The sequence below is a fragment of the Bombus huntii genome, chromosome 6, assembly GCF_024542735.1.
Source record: "Bombus huntii isolate Logan2020A chromosome 6, iyBomHunt1.1, whole genome shotgun sequence".
NCBI classification, from domain to species: Eukaryota; Metazoa; Arthropoda; class Insecta; order Hymenoptera; family Apidae; genus Bombus; species Bombus huntii.
Genome location: NC_066243.1, coordinates 5,443,926 through 5,465,646, shown reverse-complemented (window position 1 = coordinate 5,465,646; position 21,721 = coordinate 5,443,926). Strand labels below are relative to the sequence as shown.

Genomic DNA, 21,721 nt, shown 5'->3' with positions numbered 1-21,721 from the left:
GAATAACTATGTGTAATACATCCTATGTGTAACTACATTATCAAATACAAATATAAATATATATATATATATAAAATGGAAAAATAAAAATAAATATATATAAGTGTATACACATATACTTAACAAACATAAAAGAAATAAAATACATGACTTTATACTATCAAAACTAATCAACATTCGGATAAACTTAAAATCATATTGTGAAACATGTATATATATGTCGGAGATGAAAGAGCACCGGAGCCTTGGGAATTTTGGATAATCCCGCAACATTGTAGCCTAGAGTCTACTATAGCTGTAATTAAACAATTGTAGATATTCAATCCAATTGTAATTGTTCGAGATTGGTGATACTGAGCTTTGGCTCGAGGCGACAGTCTGTCGCCCAACGTAGCCGCGGCCAAGGGATGAACGCTTTGTCTAACAAAGATATGGAGTAATTCTATAACTCTTCTTAAAAGAAATATTTGTGGCGGCACGCGACAGTAAACATTCCAACAGTTTCTGTTCCGTGGCTCGCCACACGCAGATCCTATTCTTCGAGCAAGATGATTGCCAGATGTCGAAGCGTCTCCGGAGTACATGTTCAGCTAGCCTGAGGGCCCGTCATAAATCTTAGAATTTAGTTGACTAAAGTCCTTCAAACAGACAAACAGTCTTTGTCCCAACTACGGGAAAATAGGGGAGACCTATTTTTCAACGAGCGGCGTCTCTCACTAGCAACTTTCCCTCGAGGGCGGCTAGCATCTTTTTCTAACCACCGATATGGAGATTGACCAATTAGCAGCAACGCCAATTTCCCCTACTTTCTGAACGAAGGCTTTTCTCGACGAATCCGATGATCTCGTATCCTTAGACACACCCCATTATAGTTTTCCTCTGTGGCATCATCGGGACGGGAAAGGCATTCTCGCTCGCGATCTCATTGATGAAAGGAGTAACTCTTTACGGTCAGTGAATATTACGCGTCCGACTTAGATTTTGCGAGTACGTTCATCTATCATCCCGTCGACCGCGGATTCGTTATTGAACCTAGGATCATTGTCATTAGTTTCTCGAGTACCTAACTACCACGGTTACTTGTCCGGTTCTATAATAATCGTATTTGCACTAGTCAATGTCTTCTCTATTGCATAACGACGACGTGTAACCCAAACGAAGATTCGTTTCACGCCCCTAACCCTAATTCTATGTAAACCCGACATATATATACATTTTAAATGTGATAGTGTAAGGTTATCTATTTTATGTTTGTTAAATATATGTGTATTTATTTAATTTTATATTTCCCCCTTTTTTAATTAATTATATATATATATATTTTTTACATTTGTAGTTGCGCATAGAATTTATTAAAGAAAAATGTTAACAATGTGTTTTCATGATTTGCTTCTCGCGCCTATTTTCCATTAATCCCTAAGATTCCTGTCGCCATAACGCGTGTTATTGTTCCGATGCGCACGTGTAAATCTAACATGGCTGCTCATAAATGTCATCAGTAAAGTTATAGTAGCGGGTCTTTAGTTTTGTTTGATATCGAAGTAATTTTCCGTCTGTCGCTCGTTTTTCCTTATTCTACCGCATTTAGATCATTTATTTATTAATATTGTTATTATTACTTTAAAGTGACAATAGTATTGTTCGTGTGAATATACATATATATATATATATATATATATATATATATATATATATATATATATATATATATATATATATATATATATATATATATATATATATATTTATGTTGTGTATCACTTTAATATGACTGATGTTTTGTAATTCTTCGATAGCGTTATTTATTGTTTTGAGTAGTTTATTTTATAGAGTGTTCGATAATAAAAAACATACACACACACACACACACATATATATGTATACATATACATATTTCTTCTGGCAGTGTAGTATTCATACGAAATGAAATGTTAATTATTTATTTTATATTAACTTCGTTTAATAAGATAGAACACGCACACGCACACGTATATATGTATATATTTCTGGCAGTGTGATTTTCATTTAGATTCTTTAGCGATGTAATGTTGTGTATTTGAGGTTATGTGTCAATTATTTGATTTCATATATACATATATATCTTGTATTGTGACAACATAGTATTGAAGGTTTTGTTTCTAAATTATTGTGTGTATAATGTGTTTTTACATATTTGTGTTTGATGGTAGAATTTCTGTATGCAATTCCTCAAGTCGTTGCGGTGTTAATTATTTTGAGCGTTTGGCCTATCGACAGGTTGTCACTTAGTCCCAAGTGTTGCGTTGTGTGTTCTATTTCTTTTGTAGATTATTAGTAGTAGTTTAGTTTAGAAAATAGATTATATATTTATATAGAGACATGCATGTTTCGTAATGTAGTTCTTATTTTATAACTCTTTACTGGAATGTAGGCTAGTTTTAAGTATGTATCTTAGATTACTAATTTGATTTAATAATATAGAATGCGCACATATTAGTAGTAGTTTATATTTATATAGAGACATGCATGTTTCGTAATGTAGTTCTTATTTTATAACTCTTTACTGGAATGTAGGCTAGTTTTAAGTATGTATCTTAGATTACTAATTTGATTTAATAATGTAGAATGCGCACATATTAGTAGTAGTTTATATTTATATAGAGACATGCATGTTTCGTAATGTAGTTCTTATTTTATAACTCTTTACCAGAATGTAGGCTAGTTTTAAGTATGTATCTTAGATTACTAATTTGATTTAATAATGTAGAATGCGCACACATATATATATATATTTCTGACAATGTAACCTTTATTTCTTTAATAATACAATATTGTATGTTTTATGTATTCGTTAGACTATTAGTTTTTGACTTCATATATACTTATATTTCATAAATTGATAATATTGTATTTGTTGCATAGTATTGGAAGTACTGTCTCTAATATTTACTAGGTTATTACATGTTTGGCATATATGTTTATCCTTATATGTAACTTTCCAAGTTGATTGATTAAAATATATTTATATATACATGTATTCCTGGCGTTTCAATTATTTCCCTTTTTGTAGTTATTCTTATTTCCTGGTTTATTTGTTTGGTTCATAACTCGTTCAATCCACTAGCTGGTTCTATTTATTTTATTTTATACTGGTTGGATTTATATTATATTGATCCATAGGTTTTCAAATTGCAAGTCGGTTATTGGTAGGTTTATTTAGAGTTGTGTGTATATGTATTTTGTTTATTGGTTGGATCTATTAGTCGCCCTGGTTTTGTTAATCCTTCCTTTTAGTTTCGTAGCGCCGTGTGTTCGTTTGTGCATTCAAATCCTTATTCGCGCGTTTTGTATAGAGTGGTTTTCTTGTTCTTGTTACGGCGCGTGCGGAGCGCGGGACGTGACACGCCCGCCCTTGGAGTTCAAATTTCCAAAGGAAATTTGACTGATGGTGTCTCTGAGTTCGCTCAAGGCGGACGTAGATGTCGTTGGTTGTTGAGTGACTACCGGTGTTATCGATATCCCTTGAGGTTGTGCTGTTCGATCATCGATATTTCGTCTTCCTTTGAGGTATAGTAGTAGGTGGGTGATTGAGCCGCATATTGCTCCTAATAGGGCGATTCCACATCCGTAAATTTCACGTAACTGGTATCCGTGTATGGCTATGTCTATTATCGTCTTGATTAATTTAAACATTACGAGTATTCCAAATATTGCTGCACTGACAGTTCCAAATACAATGAAACCAGTCCATAAGCTTGATACGGTATTTTTCGCTATTGTCGTTAATGTGTTTTCGTCCATCATTCCCAGGATGTTTACTGTTCCAGGGACGATTGTTTTTCCTGTCGCTCCTCTGGCCAATGTGTTCAAGACTGCAGTTTTTTCTGCCGGGAATATGACATGGTCCCGTAGTGCGTCCAGGTCTTTTTGGGTATATATTCCGCTCGTGGCCAACGACGATGGTGCTGAATATCGCCACGTTTGGCGCACGTCCGGGCGGAGTTCCTGTGGTGCGATTCCCTTGCCAAACGGTAGCTCCGAGTAGCATTCTGTTGTATGTCGCACTTTTACTTGTACCGGAATGCATTTGACTATATGGACTGCTTCTCCTGCGATCAGGTCCATGTGTCCTGGGGTTTTGGTTATGGTGTATGCAAATCCGTCAGGCAGTAAGATTGCTAAGCTTAAAGCATTCTTTATTAGTTTCTTCTGCGTGGTACATCTTTGTGTCAGTATATCATGGTATAGTGTTGTCATTTGTCGTTTAATATGTTTCTCTACGTAAATGAATTTTGAGTTGACATATGCGAATATGTCCAAGTTTTCGACTGCTGTCTTGCTTTTGGAGATAAAAATTTTTTTATATATATCTTCGACTGGTGATTCCCTATTTTCTCCCTTTTGATTTCTTTGGGCTCGTTGAACTTGCGTTTCTTCAGCTTGAAAATGTTTAGAATCCTTTTCCTTAGTTACCCTTTTTCCTTCTTTATTTACTTTATTCACAACACCTTTATTTTTCTCTACCTTTTCAGGATGAATAGTTTCACTGGAAGTGCTTATTATAATTAAATTATTATTTATTTGTATGGAACGTTTAGGAATATTTTTGGTAGATTTGGAATTATTCTTTGAATTTTTATTACAAACCTTTTTGCTTATAGATTCTGTTTTGGATTTAGGGATAGCTATATTTTTATTTTCTATAGTGTGATCTTCCTTGCAATTTAATGATTTCGCTTTGAGTTCGATAAAGTTTCCTTCTGATGGTTTTATAGAAGTTTTTGAGTGAGATGCACTTCCCAGCGGGTCCAATATCTCTGTGATATTAGGCAATGGATAAGCATTGCCTGTCGTCTCGTCGTTCAATTTCCTAGTTTCTGCTTCGTCTGAAAGTTCTTTGGCACTAATATTATTTATCTTGTTTGGTAACTCAGAAAATTTCTCACTCATGATCCTGTCTATGGCACCGTGCGTCCTCTTATTATTTAACGTGACATTATCCCTTAACACAGCAACGGAATGGTGTTTGCATTGAAAAGTTGATTGGTTGAAATGATCAGCATTTCTCTTTTGATTTAGATCTCTATCGAGGTATTTATTTATGCATTTTTCTTTCCAAGTTATTGCTCTTGTTTCTTTCCTGACATTTTCTTCTATTCCCGGGTTGTTTAGATGTTTCCGCGACGGTGGTACAAATCTACAGTTCTGGCGGTTGTTTCGGTTATAATTATTCGAAGGTGTCGGATGTTGGTATCGAATTCTATTGTTCACTTGTTTTAATTCTCGCGTTGCTTTCACGGCTTGGCGGTACGCATCGTCCAAGGATTGGTATTCTGCTATCTTTACTCGTAAATACACCTCGTTTGGGAGCCCCTTAACGAAAGCTTCCCTCGTGTCTCGATCTATCCTATCTTGAAATACGGTGCCGTACTCGTATCTTTCCCCGTTCATTATTGCCAGTCTGAGATCTCTGACGCGATCTATGTAGTCCAAAATATCTTCTCCCGGTCGTTGAAATATTGTAGCTAATTCCCCTTTATATTCGTTAACCGTTTTTCCCGGACCGAACATATCTTTTAATTTATTCCCGAAATCGTTTAAACTTATTACTTCTGTGTCTTCTACGGCGAGAAACGCGTGTCTGCGAAGCTTATTCGTTAATAATTTTACTAACTGAGATTCTTGATGCCTAGGAACCATGTTTCGTGCGCGCTCGCATGCTCTTAAAAATCGAAATACCGAGGGTCGATGTCCGTCGAACACTGGTACTGTCTCTATTGCGGCGATGATACGGGTGTCTTGATTTGCTTTTTTATTTTCAGTGAACGCACATCGTCTTGTAATTTATTCATTTTTGTACACATGTCGCGAAAATTCGCATCCCATGCTTTAAGTTTTTCCGATAACATCAAGATCATGTCTTTGTCCAACGATTTTAATTTAGTCGCCATTGTTTCTCAAATATATATTTTATTGACAAACGTGACAACCTTAGTCTTCTGTGGAGCGTATCGAACCGTTTAAACCAACTTTAATCCTCCGTGAAGCGGATCCCACCGCTGCCACCAAAATATTTACTACACTAATGTTACGTATTAGTTTATTGACATTGATCAAATTTTAAATTTAAATTTTACTGAAAAAATTTTTTTTTTGTTGAGTTTGAATTTAATCTGAAGGGAAATAAATTGAAATGATATTATTGTGTATGTAATACTGATTTAGATTTCTAATTAATACGGTAGTTGCTGCCACCAGAAATAGTCTAAGGACTATTTCAAAATATTTTATTTTTATTACTTTTTTTTTTTTTGTTTAATGGGTAGCGTTGACTGACGCTTAATGCAACTGGTAAACGAATTCCACTTTTCGGCTAACCTGCTATGTGCAGAGATACTGGCACGGGAGAGGATTAAAGCTGGGAACAATAAATATTTGTCCTCGTTGAACGGATTTTTATTTGAATGTAGAATTGCTTAGATTATTACCTTTATATATATTTTATTAACCGGATATATATATTTTAGCGTTGCTGGATTGGATAGGAATGTGAGATTTTTCGTTGTTTTATATAAATTTATTTTTACGTTCGACTTCTTCTTCTCTTTTAATTTCACTGTAATAATTTGCCGTTAGAACCGAAACTCAATTCATTTACTACGATGGATTCCGTTACCACGATTTTCTTGCCTTTTGAGTTTAATTATCGAGGATGATTCTAACGATCCTCTCTGTGTGGGACTCGTGTGATTTCGCAAGCCTTGCCCAAAGACGGGTAATATTTTACCAACAGTGGGAGGAGGAATGCGAAGATCGATGGGTGTTTTCGATAATCGAAAACACCGTTTGCACAAGCCAACACAGCGAACGATCCTTTGGTTAAATTTCCGAAGGGAAATTGTTCTGCTATTTCTCTCTTACAATCGCATGCAACGATGGCAAGAATATCGGTTATTAGCAATGCCGGTATTGCTCTTAATTTTCGATTGACCCCGATGATGTATTTAATAGTCCTTTCTGTGCGGAATTTGTGTGATTTCGCAAGCCTTGCCCAAAGACGGGCAATATTTTGCCAACAATGGGAGGAGGAATGCGAAGATCAGTGGGTGGTTCAGTAGCTGAAAACACCGTTCGCACAAGCCGACACAGCGGACAACTCCTTTGTTTAAAGTTTAAACAATGATTCTATCTTCAAAACCGTTCACGAAAATAAAACGAGATCGATGATAGGAAGTTCTAATTCGATTCTCGAGGGCAACGAAATTATCAGAGAAGAGGGAAATTCTCAAAATTAATTTTCTTACCTTGAGGAGTAGGCGCTGTCTGGCGCCATTACCTCAGCTGCTCCGGTGGTCGTCGAAGTTTTTGCTCGGTTTATTACTTGAACTCGAATATAGTTTACTATCAACTTTTACTTTATTTATCTATTTCGATACAGACAGAACAATTTACTAACTGGATTAATACCGCAATTACAATGCGCGTTCAAAGATAAAATTTTCTTTTTACTTAGTCGCGGCTCTCTTTTCTTGACCGAAAAAACTAAAGACCCCGAAGCGCAAAATACTATACAAAATTTCTAAAGATGAGTTCAATAACGAACGTAGTAACAATGAACACAAAGAGTGAACAAAATAATTATGAACCGTAATAACGAAGATCGCAATAATAATGAACAAAGAATAATGAACGGTAATAACAATGATCACTATAATAATGAGCGAAGAATAATGAACGTAATAAGAATGTTTACCAGAATAATAATGAGCACTGCTCTATGTTGCTTCGCTTATTTATAATGCCATCCCCCACGGGGTGGTGGTCCGCTGGGGGTACGCTTATGATTGTTTTTGCGATTTTGATGTTTTTCCCTTTTTTGTTGTTTCCCTAGGTTTCGGTGATCGACGTTCGAACAATGTTTGCGGAGGCATTTCCATCAGAGGTTCCTTATTATTATTATATTTTTCCTCTTAAATGTCTTTTGTTTTTATGTATGTAGTATCGGGGAGAAGGGCCCAAGAAACGTCGAGCTAACTACAGACAATGTCGCGAGAGCCGAGGCGCTGTCGGCTCCATCAATGCATTACCGGGTCCTTCAGGTAAATAGGTAAATAGCCGAAAAGACCTACGTGACCCTGGCTACGAGCGTCTGTAGAACACGTGTGCGGTGGGCCCAGCAATAGACAATAGAGTGCTACAACGGCCACAGAGTCAGTCGAGAAGCAGAGTGCGAGTTGAGCGGACACGGAGTGTGAGTCGGCGTGCAATGATATCGTAGTCTGTCGTTTTGTTATCGAATATCACTCATTAAAATACCTTAAACTTTAAACTCTACCAGCAATCACTTGTCCTTACTCTAAGAATCCACAAGTTACTACATATTTTTGGGGGCTCCAGCCGGGATTTAGAGTGCCAAGTGACAAGTGAAGAGTTTAAGTGACGGTTTATTCGTGAAGGTGATATCTGAAACAATGGCTGACTACGATACAGGAGAAGCAGTATTGACCGACGAGCAGGTGGCTCAGATGCGAACATCTGAGCTAAAAGACGAACTGAGAAGAGTACGGCTGAGACTAGCGGGCAGAAAACGCGAGCTGGTAGAGCGATTGCTTGCTGCGTTACGCGTAGAATGGGAGCATGGTGCACGAGGAGACGACCCGGAGGATGACGACGTTGATTCAGAAGAAGACGACGACGACGATGAGATTAGCGTGGTTGGGGACCGTTTGGACGTTAACGGCCCAGGAAATCGCAATCTCAATAGGCAAGACGACAGAGTTCGGGTAACTCCAGTGTTAAGACGACCGAGGCAAGACGAGCCTAGGTGCATGCTGCTAACGTTCAGAGACGTAGAGGACTCGCTAGAGAAATTCAGCGGGGACGGTCTGCCGAGTGTAAGTCGATGGATCGAGGACTTCGAGGTCAGACATCCACATGGTAGCTTTCGCTAAGAAACTGCTCACGGGCTCCGCTCAATCCGTCGTAAAGCGAGAACGATGCACGAAGTCCTGGACAAAGCTGAAGGAGGCGTTAAAAGATGAGTTCGAAGACGCCGTGACTGACCAACAGATACACCAGGAGTTGGCAAATAGAATGAAGAGACCAGACGAGAGTCTGCGACAGTATATGAACTGTATGCGTGAGATTGCGGGACAGGGAACAGTCGATATACCGTCGCAAGTCAGGTATATCGTTCAAGGCATTCCCGACGAGCCTGCGAACAAGGCTATGTTGTATGGAGCCAAGACCATGCAACAACTAAAAGAACGGTTGAAGCAGTATGAAGAGATGAGGGAGGACATGAAGGCGAAGACAAAGTTTGGGGGACACAAGGAGGATAAAGGAAAACGATTGGAAGTGCGAAGCCGGCCGAGGCCAACAGCGAGTGATAATAGAAGATGTTTCAATTGTGGCAGTGCGGATCACTTAAGTGCTAAGTGTCCGCAGAAAGGAAAAGGTATGAAGTGTTTCAAATGCAACGAGTTTGGACATGTGGCGGCGAATTGTACAGCGCGACAAGTAAAGACTTACGTAATCTCAAGACCGGAGAGGAAAAAGTACTTGAAGGACGTGTCGATAGATGGCTGCAGGTTTGTCTCGTTAGTGGATACAGGTAGTGACCTCACGTTTTTACGATCGGATGAGTATGCGAGGTTAGGATCACCACCTCTGGGAAACTGCAAACTTAGGTTTGATGGTTTTGGTTCCGCTGGCAATAGTACCTGGGGCGAGTTTACAAGGGTAATGACGGTCGACGGGTACGACTTTACGATCACCCTGCATGTTGTCTCGAATAAGGTAATGACAAGACACAGTCTACTCTTAGGTACCGATTTTTTAGACCAGGTAGAGTTGCGAGTCAAACGGGGCGAGGTGACATTTTTACGACTCGACGATCAGACCGACGGTCACGAGGACGCGCCGGATGTACTGAGCGTAAACGCGGTAGAACAATTCGACGAGATCGACTTGTCGCATGTACGAGAACCTCATTACCGTGAGGCCATTCGGGATATTATTAAAGGGTATAGGCCGGAGAAGAAGAGAGACGTCGGAATAACCGCAAAGATAGTTCTGAAAAGCGACAAACCGGTAGCGCGAAGACCGCGAAGACTGGCGCCGTCGGAAAGAAAGGAAGTAGATGATCTGATGGAAGCGTGGACAAACGAGGGTGTCATCAAACCGTCAGACTCGGAGTATGCGAGTCCGATAGTGGTAGTCCGAAAGAAAGATGGCTCCATCAGGGTTTGCGTCGATTTTCGTGAGCTTAACGAACTCATTGAGTGTCCACATTTTCCGTTGCCGTTAATTGTAGACGTTTTAGATGCGTTGCAAGGTGCCCAGCTTTTTACGACGATAGATCTAAAGAATGGGTTTTTCCACGTAAGTCTAGACAAGGATAGCCAAAAGTATACCTCTTTTGTTACGCCCACGGGGCAATACGAATTTCTGAAATTGCCGTTTGGTCTGAAAATTTCCCCTATTGTCTTCCAAAAGTACATATCGAAGATCTACAAAGAACTGATGGACAAGGGTATTGTCATCGTGTACATGGATGATATCATTGTCCTTGCAAAGAATTTAGAGGAGGCATGGGAACGCTTGCAAATGGTCGTAGAATTAACTGGGCAGTATGGGCTGATCATAAATTGGAAAAAATGTCGTTTTATGCAGAGGGAAATCGAGTATTTGGGACACATAGTCTCGGGAAACACCATAAAGCCGTCCGCTCATAAAACCAAGGCCGTTGCAAACTTTCCCAAGCCAACATCGGTTAGAAAAGTCCAGAGTTTTTTGGGGCTTACGGGATATTTTCGAAAATTCATTAGAGGTTACGCGAAGATTGCCAAACCCTTAACCGATCTGTTGAAAAGGGAGATAGACTTCAAGTTCGGGGATCGGGAATCAGAAGCTTTCGAAACCTTGAAAGCAGCGCTTACCAGCGGGCCTGTCTTAACACTTTATAGAATAGGCGCAGAGACCGAATTGCATACTGACGCGTCCGCAGAGGGTTACGGAGCAATATTAATGCAACTGGATCTAAACGACGGTAAATTTCATCCGGTCTACTTTGCCAGCGGAAAAACAACTCCCGCGGAAGCGAAGTACACCAGCTACGAACTAGAGGTGCTAGCAATAGTAAAAGCGTTGAAAAAGTTCAGGGTATATCTGTTAGGTGTGCCGTTTTCTATTGTTACGGATTGTCAAGCATTCGCCATGACTGTGGCAAACCAGGGCATAAACTCGCGGATTGTAGGACGAGGAAGCGTGACCAACAGCAGAGGAGTACACAACGCCAGGGAGGAAGGCGACCGGACGCATCGCCTCAGGTGGTTTGCTTTAAGTGTCAGGCGGAGGGCCATATCGCACCTGACTGCCCGCTACGACGGGACAAAAAGGCCAGTACCAAGAATGAACGTGTAGTCAACTGCTGCGCGGTGGAGTCCCCAGCTGGTACCCTAAGTCATCTGGGTGAGTCGTTCCCATTTTACTTCGATTCCGGAGCCGAGTGCTCATTAATTAGAGAGTCGGCTGCCTCGAAATTCTCCGGTAAGAGGACGACTGAGCTAGTAGTAATGCGAGGAATAGGAAACACCCGTGTTAAGAGTACGTCCCAGATCTTGTCCACGGTATGCATAAACGGTCTTACATTGGAGATAACCTTCCATGTTCTTGCCGATACTTATCTGAATTACGATATCATGGTTGGTCGCGAGATTTTAAGCCAGGGTTTCGACGTATGCATTACACGAAATAGCGTCGATATTTGTAGAACAAAGGTGGTCAACACCTGTAGTAAAACCCCCGAAGACGAGATCGATATTAACGCGGCCGATATTGACGTGATCGGTAACGATAAAAGTCGGTTAATTTCTACTCTCGAAAAATTTAAGGATTCGTTTATTACGGGCTTCCCACGTGCCCGCGTAAGCACGGGCCAGTTAGAAATACGGTTAATCGATCCTAATGTCACCGTGCAAAGAAGTCCTTACAGACTTAGCGAAGAAGAGCGGAGGATAGTGCGTGAGAGAATAGACGAGTTAATCAGAGCAAAGATTGTAAGGCCTAGTAACTCACCGTTCGCGAGCCCTATACTACTCGTGAAGAAAAAGGACGGTTCGGATAGACTGTGTGTAGACTTTCGAGCATTGAATAAAAATACGGTCGCGGACCGGTATCCCCTACCCCTTATCGCGGATCAAATCGCGAGATTGCAGAAGGCGAGATACTTCATTAGCCTAGACATGGCCAGCGGGTTCCATCAAATCCCCATTCATCCCAATTCGACGGAATATACGGCGTTCGTTACACCCGACGGGCAATACGAGTACGTAACTATGCCTTTCGGATTGAAAAATGCACCATCCGTTTTTCAGAGGGCCATTCTCAACGCCTTAGGCGACCTCGCGTATTCGTTCGTTGTTGTTTACTTCCTAATTATTGTTGACGTCCTAATTATTGCCGACTCAGTAGATCAAGCCCTAGAAAGGTTGAACACCGTATTAGATACCCTCGTGAAAGCCGGATTCTCCTTTAACTTTTCAAAATGTTCCTTTTTAAAGACATCGGTACTCTATTTGGGATATGTAATTCGTAACGGAGAAGTCCGTCCAAACCCGGGTAAAATACAAGCCTTGAGTTCTTTACCTGCACCGTCGACTGTCACACAACTTAGACAATTCATAGGTTTGGCCTCTTACTTCCGAAACTTCATTCCCAAATTTTCACAAGTAATGAAACCCCTGTACGCACTCACCTCGAGTAACAAGAATATACCTTGGACGGACAGGCACGAACAGATAAGACAAAAGGTAATTTCCGTCCTGACTGACGCGCCGGTGCTAATGATATTTGACCCCAATTACCCAATAGAACTACATACGGACGCTAGCTCGGAAGGATACGGAGCCATTTTAATGCACAGGGTCGAAGGTAGAAATCGAGTAGTGGAGTATTACAGCAAAAGATCTAGCCCTGCAGAATCTAGGTATCATTCCTACGAATTGGAAACGTTAGCAGTTGTAAACGCCGTCAAGCACTTCTGTCATTACTTACACGGACGAGAATTTCTTGTTGTCACCGATTGCAACTCCCTGAAAGCATCCCGTAATAAGGTACACTTGAACGACAGGGTTTACAGGTGGTGGGCTTACCTGCAAACTTTTACCTTTGACATTATGTACCGGGAAGGTAAACGAATGACCCACGTAGATTTCTTTTCGCGAAATCCCGTAGACTTGGATCGCGGTACGTTCAGCAAAATTGTAGAGAAAGAAATTAACCTAACCGAAATCTCCGACGATTGGCTACTAGCGGAACAACGTCGCGACCCACAAATTTCTGAGATCGTCGATAAATTACAGAACGAAGAGCTCGCGGAAGACGTCGCGAATACGTATGAGTTACGGTCCGGCACCCTTCATCGTAAAATACAGAGAAAAGGTAGAACTCTCTGCCTGCCCATCGTGCCGAGAGGGTTTAGGTGGTCTGTTATTAACCATGTGCACCAGTCCATTATGCACTTAGGTTGGGATAAAACGCTTGAGAAACTGTACGAGTATTACTGGTTCGAAGGAATGGCGAAGTATGTTCGCAAATTCGTAGAGAACTGTCATGCTTGTCGAGTTTCAAAGGCAAGTTCGGGTCGAGTACAAGCCGAATTACACCCCATACCTAAGACCAGCATACCTTGGCACACGGTTCATATGGACATAACGGGCAAACTAAGCGGTAAGAACGATTCGAAGGAATACGTCATTGTGTTGGTCGACACCTTCACCAAGTTCGTATACTTGCACCATACCCGTAAGATAGACTCCATTAACACCATTAAAGCGCTTAAGTCCGCTATATTTTTGTTCGGCAGTCCCTGCCGGATAATAGCGGATCAGGGAAGATGTTTTACGGGCAAAGAATTTCGAGACTTTTGTCAAGATAAATAAATACATTAAGCTCCATTTAATTGCGACCGGAACTAGTAGGGCCAACGGACAGGTAGAGCGTGTTATGAGTACGCTAAAAAACATGTTCACAACAATAGAAACCACCGGGCGGTCCTGGCAAGACGCGATCGGGGAAATACAACTGGCCTTAAATTGTACCACCAACCGCGTGACTAAGTCAAGTCCGTTGGAACTACTAATCGGTAGAACAGCGAGACCCTACGGCTTATCCCTACCCGACAATATCGAAGAAAGAGAAGTAAATATCTCCCATGTAAGATAGCAGGCGATAAAGAATATAGAAGCAAGCGCCAAATACGATAAGGATAGGTTCGACAAAAACAAAGCTAAAATAGTTAGGTTCAACCTTGGCGATTTCGTGTTACGTAAAAACGAGGAAAGAAACCAGACGAAGTTAGATCCGAAATTCAGGGGTCCGTTCGAGATAGCAGAGATTTTGGAAGGAGATAGGTATACCTTAAAAACTCTAGACGGAAAACGATCATATAAGGACAGACATGACAGACTGAGAAAGATGCCGGAAAGCTGCGTCCCTCCTGAGTTGAACGTCTGCGGTGATAACGACGACGGTGATAATAACGATGCAAGTACACCGACCTCAGAGGATCACTAACACCGCGTTGTGGTTGTAGTACATCTGTAATATATCCACAGTGACGTTTTGCACATACGCAATATATCCACTGTGATGTCTCATATATCTGTAATATATCCACAGTGACGTTTTGCACATACGCAATATATCCACTGTGATGTCTCATACATCTGTAATATATCCACAGTGACGTTTTGCACATACGCAATATATCCACTGTGATGTCTCATACATCTGTAACATACCCACAGTGATACACCCAACGCAGTAACATGATCCAACAAACTGAGACTCTTCGGTGTACGAAATCGAAATGATCTGTCGTGTCATTACGGTCTGACTGGTAACTCACAGAACGCAACTAGCTCTTTAAACACAAATTATAGCGCTACTAATTCGAGCCCTCTTTCATTTCCTTGCATGTCAAACCTCCGAACAAAACTTCGTTGTTGAAATGGACCCTTGACTTTCTTGGACACTTAGTTAAATTGTAAATAATGTCAGTTGCATCGAAGCTAATGTAAGAAAACACGATATTTTAGCCACACACGAGGACGTGTGATAGTCAGGATGGCCGTGTCGGAGATGAAAGGACACCGGAACCTTCGGATAGCCCCGCAACATTGCAATCTAAAGTCTACTATAACTGTAACTAAACTATTGTAGTTATTCAATCCGATTGTAATTGTTCGAGATTAGTGACGGTGAGCTTTGGTTCGAGGCGACAGTCTGTCGCCCAACGTAGCCGCGGTCAAGGGATGAACGCTTTGTCTAACAAAGGTATGGAGTAATTCTATAGCTCTCCTTAAAAGAAATATTCGTGGCGACACGCGACAGTAAACATTCCAACGGTTTCTGTCCCGTGGCTCGCCACACGCAGACCCTATTCTTCGAGTAAGATGATTGCCAGATGTCGATGCGTCTCCGCAGTACATGTTCGGCTAGCCCGAGGGCCCGTTATAAATCTTAAGGTTTAGTTAACTAAAGTCCTTCAAACAGACAAACAGTCTTTGTCTCAACTACGGGAAGATAGGGGAGACATATTTTTCAACGAGCGGCGTCTCCCACTAGCAACTTTCCCTCGAGGGCGGCTAGCATCTTTTTCTAACCACCGATATGGAGATTGACCAATTAGCAGCAACGTCAATTTCCCTTACTTCCTAAACGAAGGCTTTCCTCGACGAATCCGATGATCTCGTGTCCTTAGACACACCCCATTATAGTTTTCCTCTGTGGCATCATCGGGACGGGACGAGCATTCTTTGACGCGCTCCCGTCGACTAAAGAGTAACGTCTTTACGCTCAGCAATTATTTTTACGAGTTAGACTTAGATTCAGCGAGAACTGTCATCCCGTTGGCCGCGGATTCGTTATTGAACCGGAGATCACTGTCACTAGTGTCGCGGACGTCTCACCGCCGTGATAGATTGTCAAACCTGTGTTATTCATACCTGTGTCAATAAATCGTATCTTCGCTACACCGCAAAGATGGCTACCTTCAATGAAGACTCCTCAAACACCGACAACCCAATCCCCACTGCCTCTCCGACATATATATATATATATATATATATGTCGGGTTATCATTAGGATTTAAGTCGCGTAATGTTTCTTCATTTGAATTAGCCATTGTTTTACAAAACAGAGAATATATTTACACGAATAAACAAGATTTTACAAAATATTATGAATAATGAGTTTAATAAATGATATGATTAACAAATGATAAGTTTAATTAATAATTAGATTAAAGAATAATAAGTTTTATTGAACAATAAGAGGAACGAATAATATATCTTACGAATAATGAATTTAACGAATAATGAAATTAACGATTGATAGGTTTTACGAATAATGAATTTAATTTACGCTATCAACAATGTTCCGGGGTTCAAACGAATCCACGGTCAACGGGATAACTCTAAATAATTTTAAAACACAAAAATACGTTTGCTGAATCACTCGGCAAATTTACTTGATGTATCACTTTCCAAGGCGATCACACGAATGAATATCTGATTAAAATCTTTTTCGTTAGACGACTGCATTTGTTTGTTATATTCTCGCTGGAGACATCGAGAAGGTTCCAATCGTTGTTGCTAGGCAATATCTGTCAAAAGTTTGTTGTATACTCTTTGGAAACATCGAGAAAGATCCAAACGCCGATACTAGGCAATTTCTGTCTGGAGATTGATTCCAAATACAACGTGTCCCATTATATCAACATCTCTAAAGTACAATTCTATGTGATTTCTAGGGAGAACAATACAACCGATCCACACCTTCATCAGGCAAAACGTTTATCCCGTGACCGTGGCTACGTTCGGCGACCAGTTGTCACCTCGAACCCACTTTCGCTTTTCACAAATGTCAAACAATTACAAATGACAATTGCTTAATTACAGTTATGATAAAATCTAGGTTAAAGCATTAGAAGGCTTCCTCAAAATTGCATAGGGAAGGCTCCGGTTTTACTTTCATCTCCGACATATATATACGTATTCATATGCATATTTCTCTTGGCAGTGTAGTATTCATACGAAATGAAATGTCAATTATTTATTTATCCTTTACCGGAATGTAGGCTAGTTTTAAGTATGTATCTTAGATTATCGGTTTGATAGAATTCGCACACATATATATATATTTCTGACAATGTAACCTTCATTTCGTCAAAATCGACGAAATCTTCGCGATTTGCGAGCTATTTTGCTTGTTTCGACACTTAAACGGTAGTGCATTACATTTGCAGTGTAAAATGGAGTTCAATGAGCGCTCAAACGTCGAAATATCTCCAACGGGTAGGAAATGACAGTTAGATTTCGTCAAAATCGACGAAATCTTCGCGATTTGCGAGCTATTTTGCTTTTTTCGACGCTTAAACGGTAGTGCATTAAATTTGCAGTGTAAAATGGAGTTCAACGAGCGCTTAGACGTCGAAATATCTCCAACGGGAAGGAAATGAAGGCTAGATTTCGTCAAAATCGACGAAAGCTTCGCGATTTGCGAGCTATTTTGCTTGTTTCGACGCTTAAACGGTAATGCATTGCATTTGTAGTGTAAAATGGAAATCAACGAGCTCTTAAACTTCGGAATATCTCTAACGGGAAGGAAATGACGGCTAGATTTCATCAAAATCGACGAAATCATTGCGATTTGCGAGCTATTTTGCTTCTTTCGACGCTTAAACGGTAGTGCATTAAATTTGCAGTGTAAAATGGAGTTCAACGAGCGCTTAGATGTCGAAATATCTCCAACGGGAAGGAAATGACAGTTAGATTTCGACAAAATCGACGAAATCTTCGCGATTTGCGAGCTATTTTGTGTTACGTATCAATTTGTTTGTTTAAATCGATCAAATTTTAAATTTAAATTTTACTGAAATTTTTTTTTTCGTTTGAGTTTGAATTTAATCGGAAGGGAAATAAATTGAAATGATACTATTGTGTATGTAATACTGATTAAATTTCTAATTAATACGGTAGTTGCTGCCACCAGAAGTAGTCTAAGGACTATTTCAAAACATTTTATTTTTATTATTTTTTTTTTTTTTACGTTTAATGGGTAGCGTTAACTGACGCTTAATGCAACTGGTAAACGAATTCCACTTTTCGGCTAACCTGCTATGTGCAGGGAGACTGGCACGGGAGAGGATTAAAGCTGGGTACAATAAATATTTGTCCTCGTTGAACGGATTTTTATTTGAATGTAGAATTGTTTAGATTATTACCCGTATATATTTTATTAGCTGGATATATATATTTTAGCGTTGCTGGATTGGATAGGAATGTGAGATTCTTCGTTGTTTTATATAAATTTATTTTTACGTTTGACTTCTTCTTCTCCTTTAATTTCGCTGTAGTAGTTTGCCGTTAGAATCGAAACTCAATTCATTTACTACGATGGATTCTGTTACCACGATTTTCTTGCCTTTTGAGTTTAATAATCGAGGATGATTCTAACGATCCTCTCTGTGTGGGACTCGTGTGATTTCGCAAGCCTTGCCCAAAGACGGGTAATATTTTATCAACAGTGGGAGGAGGAATGCGAAGATCGATGGGTGTCTTCGATAATCGAAAAACCGTTTGCACAAGCCAACACAGCGAACGATCCTTTGGTTAAATTTTCGAAGGGAACTTGTTCTGCTATTTCTCTCTTACAATCGCATGCAACGATGGCAAGAATATCGGTTATTAGCAATGCCGGTATTGCTCTTAATTTTCGATTGACCCCGACGATGTATTTAATGGTCCTCTCTGTGCGGGACTTGTGTGATTTCGCAAGTCTTGCCTAAAGACGGGCAATATTTTGCCAACAATGGGAGGAGGAATGCGAAGATTAGTGGGTGTTTCAGTAGCTGAAAACTCCGTTCGCACAAGCCGACACAGCGGACAACTCCTTTGTTTAAAGTTTAAACAATGATTCTATCTTCAAAACCGTTCACGAAAATAAAACGAGATTGATAATAGGAAGTTCTAATTCGATTCTCGAGGGCAACGAAATTATCAGAGAAGAGGGAAATTCTCAAAATTAATTTTCTTACCTTGAGGAGTAGGCGCTGTCTGGCGCCATTACCTCAGCTGCTCCGGTGGTCGTCGAAGATTTTGCTCGGTTTATTACTTGAACTCGAATATAGTTTACTATCAACTTTTACTTTATTTATCTATTTCGATACAGACTGAACAATTTACTAACCGGATTAATACCGCAATTACAATGCGCGTTTCTGTCTAAGCGATGAAATGAGGATTTCAAAGTTAAAATCTTTCTTTTACTTAGTCGCGGTTCTCTTTTCTTGACCGAAAAACTAAAGACCCCGAAACGCAAAATATTATACAAAATTTCTAAACGCAATGATGAGCGCAATAACGAACGTAGTAACAATGAACACAAAATATAATGAGCCGTAATAACAAAATGATCACAGGAATTATGAACAAAGAATAGTGAACGTAATACGAATGATCCGTAATAACAATGAACACAAATTATAATGAACACAAGAAGAATGAACCGTAAAGAATAATGAGCGCTGCGCTATGTTGCTACGCTTATTTATAATGCCATCCCCCACGGGGTGGTGGTCCGCTGGGGGTACGCTTCCGTGGGAATCGGGATGTTGCAGTTTGGGTTTCTTGGAATCGTACGTGACAAAACGTAAATTCCGTATTTCGACTTAGTTTTTATCGGTCCTGTGTTTCTGCTGAACTAGCGTCTAGGAGATTTGAAGCACTCCATGCTGATCTAGTCCTTTCCGCGAGAGACTTCCACCTGCTGTACCGTGGGAATTACCGGTGTTTCTTCGGCGCGTGCAAAGGCTGGCGGCCGCAGCATCATTATCACTTCGATGCTCGCTCGGGCAACACGCGCAACTCCGCTGCTCTCCCACAACAAGGACCTCCTTCTTTGAGTTATTTTTCGTAAGTTTGGATATTCGCATATTATGGTTGTTTTTGCGATTTTAATGTTTTTTCCCTTTTTGTTGTTCCCCTAGGCTTCGGTGATCGACGTTCGGACAATGTTTGCGGAGGCATTTCCATCAGAGGTTCCTTATTATTATTATTTTTAGATGTATCTTGTTTTTATGTACGATATATACATATATATATATATATATATATATATATATATATATATATATATATATATATATTTTAAATGTGTTATCTATTTTATGTTTGTTAAATATATTTAATTTTATATTTCCCCCTTTTTTAATTAATTATATATATATGTAGTATCGTGGACGAAAGGCCTAAGAAATATCGGGCGAACTATGAATAATGTCGCGAGAGCCGAGGCGCCATCGGGCCCATCAATGTGTCATCGGTCTTTTCAAGTGCATAGTTTCGTGGAAAAGACCTACGTGACCCTGGCCACGAGCGTCTGCAGAACACGTGTGCGGTGGGCCTAGGAAAAAGACAACAGAATGCGGCAACGGCCAGAGTGTGAGTCGAGAAACAGAGCGTGAGTCGAGGAGCAGAGTGCGAGCTGAGCGGAGACAGAGGTTGCGAGTGGCGTTGCCGAGAGAGTGTGGATTGCGCTGTTTTCTGTGCGTTTGGCATGAATAGTTCAGGTTGAACAACAATCGTCTTTTTCTGTCTGATTAACATCTCTATTGTCCACTCTTTGTAAACACATTATATCACGATATTACATATATGTCGGAGAGGCAGTGGGGATAGGGTTGTCGGTGTTTGAGGAGTCTTCATTGAAGGTAGCCATCGTTGCGGTGTAGCGAAGATACGATTTATTGGCACAGGTATGAATAACACTGGTTTGACAATCTATCACTGCGGTGAGACGTCCGCGACACTAGTGACAGTGATCTCCGGTTCAATAACGAATCCGCGGCCAGCGGGATGACAGATGGGCGTTCTCGCTGAATCTAAGTCTAACTCGTAAAAATAATTGCTGAGCGTAAAGACGTTACTCTTTAGTCGACGGGAGTGTAACGTCAATTCATATCAGAGACCAGGCCACACACCACGGACAGGATGGCACCCAGATGTCTGCATATCCTTGGCGCGCACCCTCAATAGTCTTAAGTGCCCACCAGGGGTCCTTGGCATTTTTATAGTTAAGGTCCTTCGGACCAAGCGAGTATTTCCTGTCTTAAATTTCCCTTTACGTTTATTGTCTACCACGTGTTAGCTTAGAAAGTTGGTTTCCTCCACATCTGGTATGTTCCGTTGGCAACTTTCTCGCGAGGGCGGCTAAAACCCTTCCTGGTCCACCAACCGTCCTATTATCCAATCGGAGATGGTGTCTACTGCCCTCACTTCCTTAACCAAAATTGTCATCAACAAATCCGATAGTCCCGTGTCCTTAGACACACCCACCCCTAGCTTTCCTCAGACACAGTATCGTCAGTAAAACTGCACTTATTCTGTATCCTTAGAATAGTCAACATATCTATGTCGGTCTCTACTCTTATAAGTCGCGTAGTTAATGTATTGTTGTAACTAAGTCTTACATAACGTGGTTGGAGTGAATTGTGATTTATGTTAATTCAGTGCGTGTTACATTGTGATTGCTGAATTCATAATAAAGGTTGATTAAAACCAAGTAAATAGTTGTGTTACGACTCAACTATATTTTATTTTCACCGACCAACCCAAAAATTACGTGACAGGAGCGCGTCAAAGAATGCTCGTCCCGTCCCGATGATGCCACAGAGGAA

At 40.4% G+C, this 21,721-nt stretch overlaps 1 protein-coding gene and 3 long non-coding RNA genes across 4 annotated transcripts; 3 read left to right on the top strand and 1 right to left on the bottom strand.

Moving 5' to 3' along the window:
• Positions 1-6,124: 6,124 nt before the first annotated feature.
• LOC126866994 (uncharacterized) lies at positions 6,125-19,447 on the bottom strand. Its single transcript, XR_007690117.1, has 2 exons — positions 19,347-19,447; positions 6,125-7,521 (listed from the first exon to the last, which is right to left on the bottom strand). It is a non-coding gene; the product is annotated as an uncharacterized LOC126866994 (long non-coding RNA).
• Positions 8,906-10,310, top strand: LOC126866968 (uncharacterized). Its single transcript, XM_050621016.1, has 2 exons — positions 8,906-9,737; positions 9,821-10,310. Exons 1-2 carry the CDS (start codon positions 8,914-8,916, stop codon positions 9,978-9,980), a joined length of 984 nt encoding a protein of 327 aa, XP_050476973.1. The 5' UTR covers positions 8,906-8,913; the 3' UTR covers positions 9,981-10,310.
• On the top strand, positions 11,199-15,184 carry LOC126866995 (uncharacterized). Its single transcript, XR_007690118.1, has 2 exons — positions 11,199-11,451; positions 15,081-15,184. It is a non-coding gene; the product is annotated as an uncharacterized LOC126866995 (long non-coding RNA).
• Positions 19,448-19,810: 363 nt separating the features above from the next.
• On the top strand, positions 19,811-20,244 carry LOC126866996 (uncharacterized). The gene is made up of 2 exons (XR_007690119.1): positions 19,811-19,958; positions 20,033-20,244. It is a non-coding gene; the product is annotated as an uncharacterized LOC126866996 (long non-coding RNA).
• The last annotated feature ends 1,477 nt before the right edge of the window (positions 20,245-21,721 follow it).